Source organism: Amblyraja radiata, chromosome 6 (genome assembly GCF_010909765.2).
Source record: "Amblyraja radiata isolate CabotCenter1 chromosome 6, sAmbRad1.1.pri, whole genome shotgun sequence".
Lineage (NCBI taxonomy): Eukaryota > Metazoa > Chordata > Chondrichthyes > Rajiformes > Rajidae > Amblyraja > Amblyraja radiata.
In genome coordinates this window covers 29063070-29081952 of record NC_045961.1, presented here as the reverse complement: position 1 = coordinate 29081952, position 18883 = coordinate 29063070, and the positions used below count along the sequence as shown (strand labels likewise).

Here is an 18883-nt window from a genome sequence, read left to right as displayed (position 1 = left end):
AAATAGTAGGCATTTACTACAAAACAGGTAAATGTGTCCATATACCATGATATAAATATATACACACATGAATAAATAAACTGTTAAAGTGCAAATAACAGAAAGTGGTTATTAATAATCAGAGTTTTGTCCGAGCCAGGTTTAATAGCCTGATGGCTGTGGGGAAGTAGCTATTCCTGAACCTGGTTGTTGCAGTCTTCAGGCTCCTGTACCTTCTACCTGAAGGTAGCAGGGAGATGAGTGTGTGGCCAGGATTGTGTGGGTCTTTGATGATACTGCCAGCCTTTTTGAGGCAGCGACTGCGATAAATCCGCTCGATGGAAGGAAGGTCAGAGCTGATGATGGACTGGGCAGTGTTTACTACTTTTTGTAGTCTTTTCCTCTCCAGGGCGCTCAAATTGCCGAACCAAGCCACGATGCAACCGGTCAGTATGCTCTCGACTGTGCACCTGTAGAAGTTAGAGAGAGTCTCCCTTGACAATCCGACTCTCCGTAATCTTCTCAGGAAGTAGAGGCGCTGATGAGCTTTTTTGATAATTGCGTTAGCGTTCTCGGACCAGGAAAGATCTTCAGAGATGTGCACGCCCAGGAATTTGAAGTTCTTGACCCTTTCAACCATCGACCCGTTGATATAAATGGGGCTGTGGGTCCCCCTCCTACTCCTTCCAAAGTCCACAATCAGTTCCTTGGTTTTACTGGTGTTGAGGGCCAGGTTATTGCGCTGGCACCATATGGACAGTTGCTCGATCTCTCTTCTATATTCTGACTCATTCCCATCAGTGATACGCCCCACAATAGTGGTGTCGTCAGCAAACTTGATGATGGAGTTCGCACTGTGGTTCGCTACGTAGTCATGGGTATAGAGTGAGTACAGCAGAGGGGCTGAGCACGCAGCCTTGAGGTGCTCCCGTGCTGATTGTTATCGAGGCTGACACATTTCCACCAATACGAACAGACTGTGGTCTGTGGATGAGGAAGTCGAGGATCCAGTTGCAGAGGGATGCGCAGAGACCCAGTTCTGCGAATTTGGTAACCAGTTTGGAGGGGATGATTGTGTTAAATGCCGAGCTGTAATCAATGAATAACAGCCTGACGTCTGCAGGGATCCCTGTCACGGATTTACAGACTGTTCCCATGGACGCATTCAGAGACTGACATCGAGTGCTGCTGGAAGGTCATCAACTCAGTGAAGGACGCTCTTTTGTCTGCCCAAGCGTTGTTGACCTCCCAGCAGAGCGGGATGTCCGTCGGGGAATGTTGGCGAGTGGCCCGCTGCAAGAGTAGGTGCTGAGGGACGCACTGAAGCTCGGTGCAGCCTACGCCAAGGCTCGGTGGGGGAGGACCACAGTTTAGGGTCCTTCCACTGCTGAACATGGGGGGGCAGGGCAGGGTGTGATGGAGACGCCCCTCAAAAATAAGGGAAGGGATTCCACGCCAGTGAGCCACAAGTGGCAAGGGTGTGGGGTAAAATTGTGATTTGGGGAAACTGTATTGAATGTATATAGGTGTGTTACAAAACTTACCTTCAGCGGCGCTGTAATTCTGCCACTGGTCGTGTGCGCGATTTTGGCGCATTTGAGGGGGGGGGAGCGGGGTTAAAACGGGTTTTTTCCCCCGACCTGGTCCTGAATTATATTTGTTGGAGTGCAAGATGTTGCTAAAGAATCGTTCCTACGGCCGTTCTGTGTGTTTTTTGTTTTTTTAAGTCACCCGACAAGTTAATCGCTGGAATGATTTTAAAAGCAGCTTCTGAAGCCGCCAATGCCGAAAACGGGGACGGATTTTATGGAGGACCAGGTAAAAGAAAGTAGTTTGTTTTTATGTATAAAAGTGTTTCTTAAGATGTATTTAATTCACATTTTAAGTTGCGAAACGGTGATTTAGTCCCCGAACGAACCGGCAGTGTATTTGCTGCAGATATGGGGACTAAAAACACCGCAACCTCAACGTTCCAAATGGTCCCGTTCCAGAAAATCCCACTCACAAGCTGATTTAAATGGCCATTCATTTACAGGTATTAAACATTACATTCCTTCCATTTGGCCTATAAACCCATGACAATGAGATTTTAAAATTATGTTATATTCTGGATTCTTGTGTGAATGTTATTTGGACACTTAGGCTATTTAAAAATGTTAATCTATTCTTAAGAAATGGATAGATGTTTAGATGTAGTAATTGAATTTTGTTATTAGCTACAATTAGGTAACTGACTAATTATATGCTTTAATTTCAAGTCATCTAAGTAAGATTGTTTCATATTTGTTTCAGAATGCTTTAATCTATAATAACTGAACATTTCTTTCAGTTCTCTTAAATTTTAAGAAAGTTATCGGCTTTTAAATGTTCTCGATCACAGCTTTTGTGTTAAGTCAATGAAAAAGCAATAGGGAACAAGATGCCAATTTCCGAGTATGAAAATGGCCATAACTTATTTAACACTGAAGATATGGAAGTGAATTAGGTGTCAAATTAAACTTCTTTTTATGCTTTATCTGATAGGATAAATTAAAGACTTGATTTTTTAAATCTCAAAATTGTGTAACATTGCTAATGTATAGTGTATAATGGAGTTTTGTATGGATCTTGTATTGTATATAATTATTCCTCGAATAAAGTATATTTTGAAATTAAAAAGAATCAAAAAAGTTAACCGAGTTGTTTTATCTGTAATGTTTCAAATAATGTATCTTTGTACAGAAGAATCAACAAAAATCAGTAATAGTATCAATGTCTTTAATCGGGTGCGGAAAGATATACCGTACTCGGGGTATTAACTATCTTGAAAACAAAAACTATTGTTCAAACTGCATTCGGTCCGAGCAAACTGCTCCTTGCAGCTAAACTGACAAACACCTCAAACGGGACAGAAACCAAAAAGCGGAAGTTTCCAATGATTCACAGCAAACTCTTGTGCAGAACTTACAGCATGTTTCCAGCACTCATCCTAACAAACTGCTCGGCTCCACTTTCACTTTCACACTGCTCCTTGCAACTAAACTGACAAACACAAACAGGCCAAAGAAAACCAAATGCTGAAGCTTTCAATACTTCACAGCAAACTCTTGTAACCAGTAATATTATCAATGTATTTAATAAGGTGCGGAAAGCTTTCAATGAATGATTCACGGCAAACTCTGTTGTGCACAACTTACAGCGTGTTTCCAGCACTCATCCTGGCAGACTGCTCGGCTCCACTTTCACACGTGCTCCTGCCAACCGGGGCGTGGGTTTCTGAACGATGGGGATGTGAATGAAGGAGCAGCCTTGATCAAGCTGGAGCTGGGAGCTGCTGCTGCTGCTGTTGTTGTTATTGGGGCCGCTTCGGGCCTGTGTCCGTGCCGCCCCCCGGAATCACAACCGCCGCGTCCCCACGACCAGGCCAGGGCCGACCTTCCGCTGCAACCCGGAAACACAAGCGGCCGAGAGGAGAGGAGAGGAGAGGCGAGCAGAGGAGAGGAGAGGTGGCGGATGAAGTGAGTAACCGGCTGCGATTTAGGTCCTTGCATCGATCAGCCGCACTCTTATTCCCATCCATGTTCCACTGTGGTTTCCCTGGCCCCGTCTCCCCCTTGCACCAGCCTCTACATTCAGTGAGGCCAACACCAAGGATCTCGACGCGAAACGTCACCCATTCCTTTTCTCCAGAGATGCTGCTGCCCGGCCCGTTGTTACTCCAGCATTTTGTGTCTATCTTCGGTGTAAACCAGCATCTGTCGTTTCTTCCTACACTAAATATCTCCTAACTCCCACTGCTCAACCCGACCCAGCTTGTGCTTTCGTCCCTTGACAGCTTCCAGAGCAAACGCAGATATAACTGTCATTTTATCCACTCCATTTCCTTTTCCAGAGCCCCAAATATGTGTGTGTTTTTTACCTGCCACAGGATGAGGGAACTAAAATAAATAATTCAACCTGGCTTATTTTGGAATAACATCTCCAACCTCGAGTTACGTCCAATTTAAATCTCTATCCCATACGGATCTGCTTATATTCCGACTTTTGTGCACTTATTTTATCACTTGGACCTGTTACGTCCTCAACAGCAAGTTGAACTATTTTAAAATATATTTGGCATGTTTGGGGAACTGCCCCACAACTCTAATGATCTGAGTTCAATTGAGTTTGCATTTTCTCACAGCTACATGGTTTCCCTCCAACATCTCAAAGATGCACTGTTTGTTAAGAATTGGTTGCTGACATTTTCCCCAAGTGTAGGAGAATTGACTGGATTATATTGGACATCTTTGAGGAAATAGTTTACAGTTAAATAGGTTGCGGAATGGGATTGATTGGTTAGCTCTGAGAGCTAACTTAGATTTGAACCTTGTAGCCAATCACATGCTCTTCTTTTAATTTTTCCTCTCACCACCACTCAGTCCCTGATATAATTATTTTAAACTGTGAAAGGCCATAAATCTAAAATCTTCTGTTTCTAAAAACACTGTGTACCAAGCTTATTCTAGATTTATTTTAATGACCTATTCTCTTCTTGAGTAGATTTCCCCATACATCTATTTGCTGACACAAATGTTGTGTGCCACTTTCAATTCTGAAAAACTTCACATTCTACTCATCACTAAGGACTTTAATTACCATTACTGAAACACTACCAGCTTCTACCATGGCAATTACTGAAATTCATGACTCCATTTTTTATACTTTATCCCAAGTGCTAACATGATATATGTGTGAACAGCAACTTCAGACTTCCTTTCGTTCTCAAATTCTTTCACTAAACTTCCCTTGAGGGAATGGTGCAATAACTTATCTTCTTCCTAACAATTTTGTTTTTCTTTTATCAGTTCAGATGGAATACAGCATAATTTCTATACTTTATTCAGATAATCCATTTCAAACTATTTTTGTATTATTTTCAAACTTTCAGGATACCTCCCATTGTTAAAAGATATTATTTCCCTGGATTGCAACAGTTGCATATATTGCCCAATTTTCTGTTGAAGGGAATTTGTCAGTTTTCATCATTAGATTGACTTTCCATATTTATGCTCCAATTGTCTCGCATTTTGGTGGTAATGATTAGACCACAGCTAGCAAAAAAACACAGGAAAATTGGAAAAGGAATAGGTCCCTGGAGCCTAACATGCTGGATTCAACTCCCCTCTGTGCCAGCTCCCGATAGCTCTCAATTCCTCAGTCTTTCAAATAATTATCAAATTGTATGGCTCTGTCATTTGAGTGAGGCGGGTAAACAATTGTATATTTTTAACTAGGCAGATTGGTTTATGAAACCAACAAAAACTAAGAAAGAAATCCAGTTCAAAATATGAGAGTTCAATGTCAAATCGCATACAGATAGTGAAATAAAAAGTGGCAAAGAAATGCTGGATTAAGAAAGAGTAAAAAAATATTTAATTTCCACAGCAGATATGAATGAAATTCAATGCTTGCATTAGTCAATCGTTAATGATAGAAAAGTTGGCTGGCTTTGACCTTGACCTTGAAGGACTCAACAGTGACATTTTCTACAATTTCTATCTATTTTCTACAGAGATTTGTTTGAGCTTGCTGAATACACAGTAGCTTCATGGGTTGTTTATTTGATCCAGACAGTAAACTATCATTTTTTTTGCAAAGCTAATAGTAGAGCATCACGTGTTGTGCAGCAGCTTCTCAATTTCTAATTTAACCCTACATCTGCCCTTACCTGAGCTCACTCACATTTTCACATATTTAAAGAATATTTTGACTGTACCGTTATTTTGTTGGGAAATTATGACCCAAAATGAGTCAGTCACAAATTATCCTTCCTATTTGTTTGAAGAAGGGTCTCGACCCGAAACGTCGCCTATTCCTTCGCTCCACAGATGCTGCCTCAAACCGCTGAGTTTCTCCAGCTTTTTTGTGTACCTTCTTATTTGTGTAATCCTTTTTTTGTTTTTCCTTATTATTGCCCTTTAATGATATTTGTAAAGCAGTCAATATTTTTTTCCTGTTTTTTCTCTGAATTGTTTATACTTATTTCCTCTAATCTCTCGGTCATGAATTTTGTCTCGTTCTCTTAATAGTTCATGTGTAATCACAACTCTTTATGTATTCAATTTTATTTTCATTCGCTTTAAGCAGATGTCTCTACCTGAAATGTATGTTTTTGTTCTTTCATTAAAAGAGCACTGTTTTGAAAAAGATCTTACTGTGGTTCATTAAAATTCATTAAAGTTAATCCATTACTTTATTTGGTAACAACATATCCTTAATGCTGAGAAGATTAGGAATCAGCCCCTCCTGTGCTCTTAGAAGGAAACTCTCCTATTGCCTTACCTTTACAAACTTCCATCACTTAGTTGCAGCAGAAAAGCAAAATATTGTTGCTTATCCAAAAATATATTGTAAGATAAAGCTCACTTAGTCCATTTAAGAATGCAGTACTTTAAAAAAAAATTCAAAATCATTTTGGTGACTTTAGGTAAAGCCGCTACTACATGTTGTACTAATACATAATCCCTTTTGTTCATCTGGGCTGCATTAAAGTGCTTTAATCACCTCTTCTGTTGAGCTTTCATCATCAAGTATAAATAATGTAAAAGTAATGTGTATTTTTGTGCACTTGCCTACTTTAAATGGTTAAAAGAACACTGGACATTTTACATAGGTACTAGGTATCAGGTCAGTGCTGATTCTGATTGTGTTTTTTTCTTTACAGTGGATCTTCAACTACAATGTTGAATCTGAAGTGGTACACTCAAGTAAGGCAATAATGAAAATCTAGGTATTTCAGTGGAAAATGAATGGGCAAGAGAATAATAGTCCCATGGTGAAGAAGAAAGTGTCAATTGTTGCAAAATCTTCAGAAGAAAATCAAATAACTGAAGAATCTGAGAATACAGAATGCAGCACTGAAGGAATTGCCGGTCTCACAAACTACTTCAACCAACTTGATCTATTAGAGACACATGGACATTTGATACCCGTGGGGACACACAGCATGTGGCAAGGAGAGTCTGATGATGAAGATGACGAAGCTGAAAATGATGCTTATTTTACAATGAAAGAGAAAGAGCTGGAAAATGACCTACCAAATCTATTACTTTGGGCAGCTGAGAAAAACCAGGTAGGTACCTGATTGGATCACCCATGGCTTACATTGTTGACATATTGGGAATCTTCAGATTCAAATACTTCAACAATGAAAATTCACTCAATATTGAACCATGCACCATGGAAACAGACTCTTCAGCCCATGATATTTGCACCAATCATAAAACACCCATTTATGTTAATCCTACTCCGATCCAGTTGCCTTTTATCGGTTGTAATATGCCATCACTGTCTGATAATATATCTGCATTTTGACATCTTTGTGCATTATTAAGGATCTTACTGCCTTGTTAATGTGCACTGTGCAGACTTTATTATTCATATTGAATAGCCTCTTCCATATATCTACACATTCCACTATATTACCTGAAATGTGCCTTGTATACTTTATTCAAAGGACTATGCCCTTTAATTGTTCCTTGTGATGTTATTTTTGCCATTTATACAAATAAAACATTAGGACTGTGAATCCCTGGGGCATTTTTTAAATGTTGCCACTGTAAAATATCGTAACTTTAATCCTGAATTGCTCAATTTATTTTTGTGATGCATCTTGTTGATAGCATACATTTCTTATTTAGTGTATCATAGATACATGTTAGTTGTGGTAACGTCATGAAGCTTGTATTGAGGAACACAGTTTAAAAGTATTGATAGCTATGAATGTCTTTACATTCGATGATGGCCTTAGTAATCAAGAATGTGCTGCATTCAATGAAGCTATTATTAACCTGTTTACCTATGCCTAATAATAATGAATATGTATATTTTCTTGTTATTTTCATGGTGAAGCTTTCGATAGTGTGCAGACTTCTTTCAGAAAACCCAGAGCTTGTCAATGTTAAAGACGATGACCACTACACACCACTTCATAGGGCTGCCTACAGTGGTCATATTGACGTTGTTCGCAAGCTGATAACTCAAGGAGCAGATGTGCATGCTCGTACTATAGATGGCTGGACACCTTTGCACAGTGCTTGTAAATGGAACAATGCCGAAATAGCTTCATTTCTTCTGCAGAATAATGCAGACATCAATGCCCAGACGAATGGTCTGCATACAGCACTACATCTTGCTTCAGGAAGTAAAGATACCAAGGAAGCCATTGAATTGTTGCTAATGAATCGTTACATAAATTCTGATCTAAAAAATAATTTGGGTGAGACAGCATTTGATGTTGCTTGTCGAACAAATGTTTACTATTACCTCTTTGAAATTACAGAACACTGCACAAATTCGGTACCTGAACCAAAATGATTCATTTAAATGTATAGTCACCCAAACACAAAATCTGGTCATTTTAATTTGGTTGAAGTTAAGTAGCCTTCTGAAGTTTAAATGGCCATTGTAACAGTTTCAATGTCAATGTGAAAAGAGTACATTTCCTAACTTACCCCAAAACTGGTTGTGTTAATCAATCTATTGAAAATGTTTTGTGATTTTTGGTGTAAAATTGTAAATATTTTATTTTCAGTCAGTGTTGGCTTTTTTCTGTTGTGATGTGTTGACGAAAATAAACCCTATACTTTCTATTTATAATATTATTCTGATCTTAATCTTTTGACTCTTCCTTAACATGGTATCAGAAACTCCGTTCCCCTTGCAAAATCTAAATTGCTTTGAAAAGCAATAGCAAAAGTGGCGTTCCAGCTTGATAGGGTGGTCAAGGTGGCTTTTGATACATTGGCCTTCGTCAGTCAGAGTATTGAGTATAGAAGTTAGAATGTTATGTGATGGTTGTACAACACGTTGGTGAGGCTCTATTTGGTGTATTGTGTTCAGTTTTGGTCCCCCTGTTATAGGAAATATGTTATTAAGCTGGAAAGGATGTAGAGAAGATTTACAAGGATGTTGCCAGGACTCGAGGGCCTGAGCTATAGGGAGAGGTTAAGCAGGCTAGAATTTTATTCCTTGGCATTGGAAGATGAGGGGTGATCTTAGAGTTGTATAAAATCATGAGTAGAATGGATAGGGTGAATGCTAAGAGTCTTTTACCCAGAATAGGGGAATCAAGAACCAGGGGACATAGCTTTAAAGTGAGAGAGGAAAGATTTAATAGGAAACCGAGGAGTAACTTTTTCCACACAGGGTGGTAGGTATTTGGAACGAGCTGCCAGAGGAGGTAGTTGACGGAGGTACTATAACAGTATTCAAAAATACATTTGGAGAGGTACATGGAAAGGAAAGGTTTTGAGGGATATGGGACAAGCGTGGCAGGTGTGTCTCGGTAGAGGGGAAATCTGGGTTGGCATGGATGAGTTGGGCCGAAGGGTCGGTTTCCATGCTGTACAACTCCATGACTTTTGTACTGGGAAAGGGCAAAAGAAAATCGCTTGTTTTTATGGCCTGCATCAGATATGCCAACAAATATGTTTGCCTCCAGTGTAATTTTATTATGTTACATCGTTAATGACATTTGGGAGAGTTTTTGCCATAACATGTTTCAGCACTGAAAAAAAAATTATTGAAGGTTGGTGATCAAATTTTCTGCTGGTCGTTAAAAAGCCCACAAATAAGCATGGTTTTTGTAATTACCGGACTCATACACATTTAAAGATACAGCACATCTTTATTAGACTACTTACAGTATTGGATATGCAGCACATTACATGTCCAAGCTTCTATATCTACTGCCTGACGTAGGCGAGTTCCTATTATTATAAAGCATGTACTAGGCGGGGCTACTACCCTGTACTAACAAACACTAATTGGCTAGCATGCAATAGCCAATCTACATCTCTTCTTGTAGAAAATAGAAAGTAGCTACGATACCTTAAGCTATATACCCGAGGGGAACATGCTAGCAAGATTATACAAAATCACCATATTTAATGGCTGGCCTGCAAACCCGTCCGGCCCTTGTGCAGTAGGAGGCCGCCTCACCCTCTTTTGCGGGAGCAAAAATGGGAATCGGGAGTAGGGACATGACTGGCGACCTGGCAGGCCTGGTGGGAGAAGTCGCCACGGGCGAGCTAGGTGTAAACTGACGCGGGGAACACGCGGCAGCAACAACAGCTGTAGGTGGTGTAGCTGGAACAGTCCTTGCATACACGAGAGGCGGGGTATCAGGACCTGTAGGCGCAGGATGAGGTTCCTTCACTGGAAGGATATGTTGACTGTTGCGTCTGTAGATGACACTGTCTACTTCGGCCAGGGACGAACGTGGTTCTTTGGAAGGGCCGAAAATGTGCCCCAGCCGGGTATGTCCTTTGGTGGTTTGCAGGCGAACCATTTGCCCATGTGCCAGTGGTTTAAGCGGCTTGCTCGACTTGTCGTAGTAACGTTTTTGTGTGTCATGTTTAAGTTGCAGTTGCTTCTGCACCGTGGGCGGGGAGCGGACGCCTGGCTGCAGCTGCTGCTGAGAGACAGGTAAGGGTGGACGCGCCTGGCAGGACATTAGTCGCTGGGCGGGGGAGCCAAGAACGTTGTCCCATGCAATGTTTTGTAGGTTGAGTAAGCCCAGGTAAATGTCGGATTTTGTCAGGTAGGAACGTTCCATGAGTTGTTTAGCACTCTGAACAGCGCGCTCGGCCAGTCCGTTGGACTGTGGGAACTCTGGGCTGCTGGTGGCGTATTGGAAGTTCCATCTTTTAGCAAAGTTCTTGAATGCTTGGCTGGTAAATTGCCTGCCATTGTCAGTCTGACTGCGTACAGGGGAGCTATGTACGGAAAGGTGTTGTTGCAGCTTCTCGATCACAGACTCAGAGGAAATGGTTTGCAGTAAGTCTATTTCGAACCATCCCGAGTAAGAGTCTACACGAACTGGATAGTGTTTTCCATGCCATTCAAAGATGTTATCGGCCAGTGATGACACGGGAGGGAAGGAGCTGGTTGGGGCAGAAGAGGCTGCTTCTGCTGGTGTGGTGCTAAACTGTTGCAGATAGTGCACGTTTCGGTCTTTTCACGTATGAATTTTGTAATTCTGGGCCAGTAAAACATACTCTGGGCCCGCTGGAGGATGGTTTCCGTGCCGGGGTGGCTCCTGTGGATGTCGTCATAGTACTCGCCCACCGTAGTGCAGTCGGAAACACTGCCTTGTGGCCTTTGACTATGATTCCGTCCTGCAGCACTAATTCGTCGCCAACTAGGAAGTATGGTCGTATTTCGAGCGGGGTGCTCGACTGTTTATGGGGCCAGCCGTCCCGTATGGTGGTGGACAGCAATTGTAGAGTTCCATCCGCAGCCGTGTATTCACCCAGGCGGCGTAAACAGTCCGTCGGCACAAACGAGAATTTGGAACAGGCGAAAACCACTGCAAGCAGTTCTTTTTCAATCTGGGCATAATGTTGTTCGGTATCAGTCAGTGTACGGGATGCATGAGACTGGCTTTACGTCGCCATTGGTGGTGGGCTGTAGGCACGACGCACCAAACCCGTACTGGGACGCGTCGCATGTGATGGTTACCGGTAATCTGAGGTTGAAATATGACAGTGTCGGCGCACTGGCTAATTGTAGTTTCAGAGTGTCAAAAACCCTTTGGTGCTGCGGGTACCAGGACCATGCCGTGTCCTTATGTGTCAGTTGGTGCAGGGGGGGCCGACAGATCGCTGAGGTTGGGAATAAATTTGCCCAGGTAGTTTACCATCCCGAGGAACCGTTGCAAACTTGGGACATCGGTAGGAGCAGGCAGTTTGTTAATGGCTGCAGTTTTCAGTGGATCAGGCTTTAGGCCGCTGCTGGTGAAAACATATCCGACGTCGGTGACCTCAGGAACCAGAAATCTGCATTTAAGTGGGTTGAGTTATGATTAATGTCTCTGGTACGGTCTAGTATCTTCTTCAGGTTTGCGTCATGCTCAGCCAGATCGCGACCATAGACGAGAATATCATCAACAATGATGGCACACGGGTATTCTGCAAACATTTGTTCCATTGTGCGCTGAAAAACTTTGCTGGCGGAGTTGATGCCGAAGGGCATCCTTAAAAATTTGTATCGGCCAAAGGGTGTAGCAAAAGTCGTCAGGTTGGATGATGCAGGATCTAGTGGTATTTGCCAGAAAGAGCTTTTGGCATCCAGGACCGAGAACACTGCTGCGTTTCCAATCTGCGCAGCGACGTCTTCTGTGGTAGTGGGGGCTCTTTATTGCAGTATTCAGATCTCTGGGGATGACGCAGATGCGTATCTCTTCTTTGTTTTTCTTAGTCGCTACGACCATGGTGGAAACCCAATCAGACGGGTCTCTGACTTCAGCAATGACTCCAATGGAAACCATGCGTTTAAGTTCATTGTGTATTCTATCTCGCATGGCATGGGGAACACGATGTGGTGCACGGAGCACAGATGTGACTGTAGGATCCACAGCGATCCGATACTTTGTGGGCAACTTGCCAAGTCCATCATCAAACAGGTCTTTGTACTGGGATAGCAGCTGCTCTGCTGGCTCGTCTGTGAGACATAGTTTGTGGACGGCACGTCCAAAATATACCAGGCCCAGGTCATGGCATGCATTAATACCGAGAAGGGTCTCTGAGTCTGACCATACGATGTGAAACTGCAGGTTTCTTGTCTGGTCATCTACCGTGCATTTTAAATCGGCTTTTCAGAGTGGATGCAAAACCTCACCCCCGTAAGCCCGAAGCGTGGAGGAGTTCTTATGCATTTGTTCGGCATTCCGTATATTGTTAAACTCCCTTATCGACATTACATTGACCTTTGCACCTGCATCCACTTTGGCTAGCAAAGGCCTGTTGTTTATGAACACAGTCACTTCAGGGTCAAGCAGCTTGTAATGGGGCTGTCCCACTGTACGAGCTAATTCAAGAGTTCTCCCGAGTTTCACATGAATCGAACTCGGAGAATTACGGTAATAGCCGCTCGTAGGTACTCGGGGTTCTAGTGGACATTTTTCAACATGTTGAAAAATCTTCACGAGTCTTCACGAGCTTACCGCATTTCCTGAGTACCTGCCGTTAGCGTTACGAGCCGCTAAGAGACGTCCCGAGCTCTGACGTACTCACAACGTACATTCTACGTGCTTACCACGAGTTTGATTTTTTTTAAACTCGGGAGAGCTCTTGAATTACCTCGTACAGTGGGACAGGCCCTTTAGAGGATCGTAGGAGGGAGTGAATCACAGAGCTGCCATCAGCATTTTCAGAATGGCTCTCGTGGGAGTCAGTCGAGCTCTTGGGAGTCAGAATCTGAGAATTCTCGGAGCAGGTGCAAGTTCGTCCTTGAAGTACTGGCAGTCTCACGGGAACTACATCATTTCGCAAAATGATTAAGCATTTTACAGTGATTGCAGGTTTTACCGTAAGCTACACAATACTGGCAACCTCTCTCGTGGAAATAGTTACAGTTCGAACATCGCACAGCAGGTACATTTGGGCTTTTGCGGGAGGAGTAATTAGTAAGATTGATGTTGTGTTGCTGTCGTGGGCTGGGGGACACAGGGTCTGCAAGCGGTGCAACAACTTCTGACATACGACATGAATGGATAGCTTGCTCCTGAGTCAGTTCAGGGTTGCGAAGGAGCTCAGCCCTCAGTTTACGATCGATCATTCCCCCACAATCTTATCTCTCACAAGTTCATTCGTCAACTCACCGAAATGACAGCATGCAACCATGTGTCGTAAATCGCTGATAAATCGCTTGACAGGTTCGTCGACCTGTTGCAAACGGGCATAGAACTTTGTTCTTACGAGTATACGATTTGATGGCAAGTCACACAGCTCTCTGAATTGTCTGAGTAGAACTGCTGGGTTATCAATGGTCTCGGCAGGCACTAGGGCCTGCCCGATGCCATCCAGAATGGCAGGAGCAAATTCGAAGATGTTGGCGCGATTTATTGTCTCTGAACCCGCTAGATTGAGCAGTAGTGATGCTTTTAAATCGTCAGGGTCATTACGATGAACAATGTGGATATAATGAGTGTAGTCACGCTCGAAGAGACGCCATCGCTCGGCTATGAATCAAAGATCAAAGGGCTCGGTTTGCGGCAAGAGTTAGCCATAACGGATAGAGAAAAATTATAAAATAAAACTGATAAAGGAAAAGAATCGTGGTAAACAGCGGAATGGGACCGAAGCACTCGTCTGACACCATGTAATTACCGGGCTCATACACATTTCAAGATACAACGCATCTTTATTAGACTACTTACAGTATTGGATATGCAGCACATTACATGTCCAAGCTTCTACATCTACTGCCTGACATAGGCGAGTTCCTAATATTATAAAGCATGTACTAGGCGGGGCTACTACAAACAAACTCTAATTGGCTAGCATGCAATAGCCAATCTACAGTTTTTGCTTTCTTGTAAGTTAAGTCTGTTTTCAAGCGTACAGCACTTCTTTCAGTGTTGTATAAAAGAATTTCTTAACCATTGCCAACTTTCTCACTCCAGAATAAGGGACAATTGAATTGAATTGAATTGAATTGAATCCTTTATTTGTCATTCAGACCTTTCGGTCTGAACGAAATGCTGTTGCCTGCAGCCATACATGTAATAATAACAAAACACTATAAACACAAATTAACATCCACCACAGTGAGTTCACCAAACACCTCCTCACTGTGATGGAGGCAAAAGTCTTAGAGTTACTGTCTCTTCCCTCCTCTTCTCCCTCTGCGCCGATACCCCACCGGGCGATGGTAAGTCAGTCCCGCGGTTCAAGCTCCGCGGCCCGGGGGTGGACGAAGCTGCCGCCCTCCAGTCCAGCGGACGCAGCTGTTGCAACGGGTGCTCCGGAAAACAGGCACCAGCCTGTGACCTGCGAGCTCCCGACATTGTCCTCCACTGGCCCGCGGCCGAGCCCCGGATCCAGGTCGCCGCCGCCAGAACGCCGCCTCAGCCGCCGGAGCACCGTCTCCGCCCCGCACCGGGCCGCCCACACGGCAGCGTCTCAGCCCCACACCGGGCTGCCCCCACGGGAGCACCTTCCAGCCGGGAGCCGGTCCGCCCTCACCGGAGCGCCTTCCAGCCGGGAGCCGGTCCGCCCTCACCGGAGCGCCTTCCAGCCGGTAGCCAGGCCACCCACACAGCAGCGTCTCAGCCCCGCACCGGGCTGCTCACACGGGAGCGCCTTCCAGCCGGTAGCCGTGCCGCCCGCACGGGAGTGTCTCAGCCCCGCGCCGTCCGCCCTCACCGGAGCGCCGAGTCGTGCCGCTACCCGGACGTCGCCACAGCTCGAAGACGGCCAGCCTCGCGTTGGTGAGTCCTGGCTGGCTCTACCTCCGGACCCTCGAGGTCGGTCGCAGGTTGGAGGCCGCCAGCTCCGCCATTAGGCCTCAGCGCAGACGAGGGAAGAGAAGGGGGATACGACAAAAAAGTCGCATTCCCCCGAAGGGAGAGACAGAAAGCCCTGTTTCACCCTCCCCCCACACACATAACACCACCTAATAACCAAAAAAATTACTAAACTAGACAAAAAAAACAGCACACAAAAAAAAAAAAAAGTAAAAACAGACAGACAGCAGGCGAGCCGCAGCCGTATCACAGCGCCGCCACTTGGAAAGGTCAAAATAAGGGACAAATTCCCGACGACAATTTGTTGATTGACTAGGCCGTGGCTGGGTGAATGATGAGTTGGTCCGAGTGCTGGACTGCACACAAAGCCCAGCCGGCGGGCCGACTGAGAAGTTTATGCTGGGCGCGACACCGCGCACAATGTCCGGCACCCCATCCAACTCATCAACTGATGATTGGCCATGAGAAGGAGGGGTGGTGGTGTCGGCGGTAGGCGAAGGTCAGAAAGCTGGCCGGGCTGTGGACCGATGGGGTCATGGGCGAGACGCTGCTGCTGCACTCCATGGGCTGCACTACGTCGGAACGGGCGCGGAAGGACATGGCGCTCCGACCCGACAGTCCCCTCGACCCAAGTAGTAGCAGTCAAATACGGGACAAGGGCGGTCCCGTATGGGACAAACCAATTTAGCCCAATATACGGGATGTCCCAGCTAATATGGGACAGTTGGCAACCCTACTATCCAGTGACAAAAAGGTGGCAGGTTTATGCCTTTTTGTCCATCATGACTGCTTTGGCTTTTGATAAGATCTGGCCACATTCCTGTGTCTTCCATATCCGATGCCTCTTAATATATAAAAAATGATTATTCTCTGTCTTTGTTTCTTATTCATTGCCAAAATGTACTTACAGGCCAAATTATCAAAATGCAATCTTAATACTGGGTATTTTTAAAAGTATTAGATCTTTTCCATTGGATCAATGAGTTTGAGGATTGATTGTGGAAATACCTCCTTATTTCCATAAACACAGTTTTTGAGAGTCCCTTAGCACAATTTTTCTTTTAAATCCCATAAATATTATGATCTTCCAACACAAAGTACCCTGAACAGCATTGTGAAATTTCCCTGTGCAGTGCTGTAGCAGGTGCAATTGTTTTGGACTACTGCAAAATTGTGTAGCTGCCAGTACTTGCCCTTTTGGCGGCAACGGCAGGATCCAGCAAATATATGCACCACACAAGTAGCACTCATCTAGCTTTGGGATAGTGATGCTGCTTCAGCTATGGGCGGAGCAAGGAGTGCCAAAGTGCTTACCGGACCTCAGATGAAATGAGAGAGGTTGGTGAACATGAAAGTGCAGTCTATGAATGTCTGTGCTTTGAGAAATTCTGCCAACCTAGTATTCTAAGTATAGGACTTAAATGATCTCAACAAAGCACTGGGCATCAATCGGAGGTGCAACATAGACCAACCATAGTGGCCTAGAATGATTCTGAGATGAGGAAGTTGCTAATGACCTCTGTGGCCCAAGCAATACAAACACAATGAGATTGTATTAGAGGTTACAGATCTCAGTGAGGATTATCTTGGTGACATCCAGCCTATGTGAATCCTGTAAACCCTGAGAATAGGTTTTGGATAATCTAAGTCTCCCTTGTGATGCCAATTATGCAGCACCATGTTATACAACAAGAGAAATAAGAGTAACAGGTGAATTTCCATTCGAATTAGGGTGGAGTGCAGAAAAGTCTTGTAAAATTAAGAGAAAACTAAATATTGAACCTGAGCAGATTGGGGAATAAGTGCTGAGGCCGTCTGAAGAAGGGTTTCGGCCCGAAACGTTGCCTTTTCCTTCGCTCCATAGATGCTGCTGCACCTGCTGAGTTTCTCCAGCTTTTTTGTGTACCTTCGATTTTCCAGCATCTGCAGTTCCTTCTTAAACAGTTTCAATAGCACTGCTTCAGGAGAAACATGGTTAGGAAAAAAAAAAGATTACGTGAATAACCTGGAACTACGTGAGCTGGAAAATCACAATGGAGCACATTTAATGACATTTGGGAGATTTTTTTGCCACAACAATGTTTCTAGCGCCAGAACAAAAGCTTGATGAAAGTCAGTTGACAAATATTCCACGAGGCACTGAGGCCCACAAATGGGTGCGAATTTGGTATTCCTGCAATTTAATCCTGAGTAGGGTGTATTACTGCAGCTCTACCAGTTACACCACTGTGCCGCCCCTCGAGGTTGCTGCATCATAAGGTTATAAGTGATAACAGAATTAGGCCATTCGGCCCATCAAGTCTACTTTGCCATTCAATCATGGATGATCTATCTCTCCCTCCTAACCCCATAACCCCTGACACCCATACTAATCACGAATCTATCTCCACCTTAAAAATATCCATTGCCTTGACCTCCACAGCCTTCTGGGGCAAAGAATTACACAGATTCGCCACCCTCTGACTAAAGAGATTCCTCCTCAGCTCATTCCTAAAGGAACCTCCTTTTATTCTGAGGCTATGAACTCTAGTCCTAGACTCCCCCAATAATGGGAACATTTTCTCCACATCCACTCTCTCCAAGAGTCTTGCGTGCTAGCCCACTATTCCCCATAAGGGATGCATCGTGTCGGGGACGCTGCTCCAGGGCTCGGGCAGAAGCTGCATCAGTGGGTTCATTCACAAAAAGCCGCGGCGCACGCTGAGCCGACGTCACGCGGTAGAAGGAGTGTGACGTCCACAGACATTCCGGGTGCCATGGTGACGGTTCTCCGGCCTTGAGCGTTGCCAGGGTGACGGTAACTGGACGCGGCCGCGCGTGCACCGGGTGAGTGCATGGCACGCGACGCCGAGGGCGCGGACGCTGCAGCAGCAGCAGCAGCAGCAGTAGCAGTAGCTGCGGTGCCGGGGAGGAATAAAGCGTGCCGGCGGGGCAGGAGCTCTGCAGGGACGGCCGGTGCATCCAGTGAGTAACCGCTCGGCAGCTGGGAGGCTGCAAAAGCGTTCACTGGCTGAGAAGGAGGGGCCCGGCAAAATTCGAGGGGTACAGGCCAGGGATGTGATGATGCATGGCCATTATTGCAATGCTGCAAATTTACTGAGGCTATTGATGGACACCCCCTAAGAACACCGTAGTGTTGCACGGTGTTTTGCACATTTTTTTCTATCATACTGGGTTTAATGAGGTACTGGAAAATCTGCTGCAGTGACAGTCAATCCTCAACTTCTTTATCTTCCTTTCGTTTCTACACAAAACACACAAGGATAACAAGACTGATCTCTGCCACAAGTACCATGCTTTTTACTGCATGTGACAATGATAAGTTAAACTAAGTTGTAAGGAAGTGAGTGCTTTGAAGTTTTTATAGGGGAGATCGTATGAAAATATTTAGGAGGGAAAAGGGAGGACATGAAATAGCCATGGCCAACGGAATTGAAGAGAATTGCAATATATTAGAAGCAAGAGGGTAGCTGGAAAGGGAGTAGGTCTTCTCGGACTAAAAGGAAATTATTTGTGCGGAGCCATGGGATATGAGTGGTTTCCAGAATTAACATTTCATGTCAGGGCTCAGCAGGAAGAAGTTTAGAGAGATAGGGGAGATACACACTCATAGTTTGGAACACGTGAATCACG

General features: G+C 44.4%; 2 protein-coding genes across 4 annotated transcripts in view; one reads left to right on the top strand and one right to left on the bottom strand.

Moving 5' to 3' along the window:
• The window catches only part of mre11 (MRE11 homolog, double strand break repair nuclease), a 78620-nt gene extending 75230 nt beyond the window's left edge, over positions 1–3390 (bottom strand). Inside the window, exon 1 of one of the 3 annotated variants that reach the window (XM_033022405.1) lies at positions 3156–3390. In XM_033022405.1, the coding sequence (XP_032878296.1) occupies positions 3156–3175 (20 nt within the window). In that variant the 5' untranslated portion in view covers positions 3176–3390. Of the gene's footprint in view, positions 1–2926; positions 2990–3155 lie in introns of those variants that run through there. The other 2 variants (XM_033022407.1, XM_033022406.1) reach the window with 2 other exon arrangements.
• An 18-nt stretch (positions 3391–3408) lies between these two features.
• ankrd49 (ankyrin repeat domain 49) lies at positions 3409–8598 on the top strand. The gene is made up of 3 exons (XM_033022408.1): positions 3409–3476; positions 6665–7072; positions 7852–8598. The coding sequence occupies exons 2-3, from the start codon at positions 6746–6748 to the stop codon at positions 8314–8316; spliced, it is 792 nt and encodes a 263-aa protein (XP_032878299.1). The 5' UTR covers positions 3409–3476; positions 6665–6745; the 3' UTR covers positions 8317–8598.
• The last annotated feature ends 10285 nt before the right edge of the window (positions 8599–18883 follow it).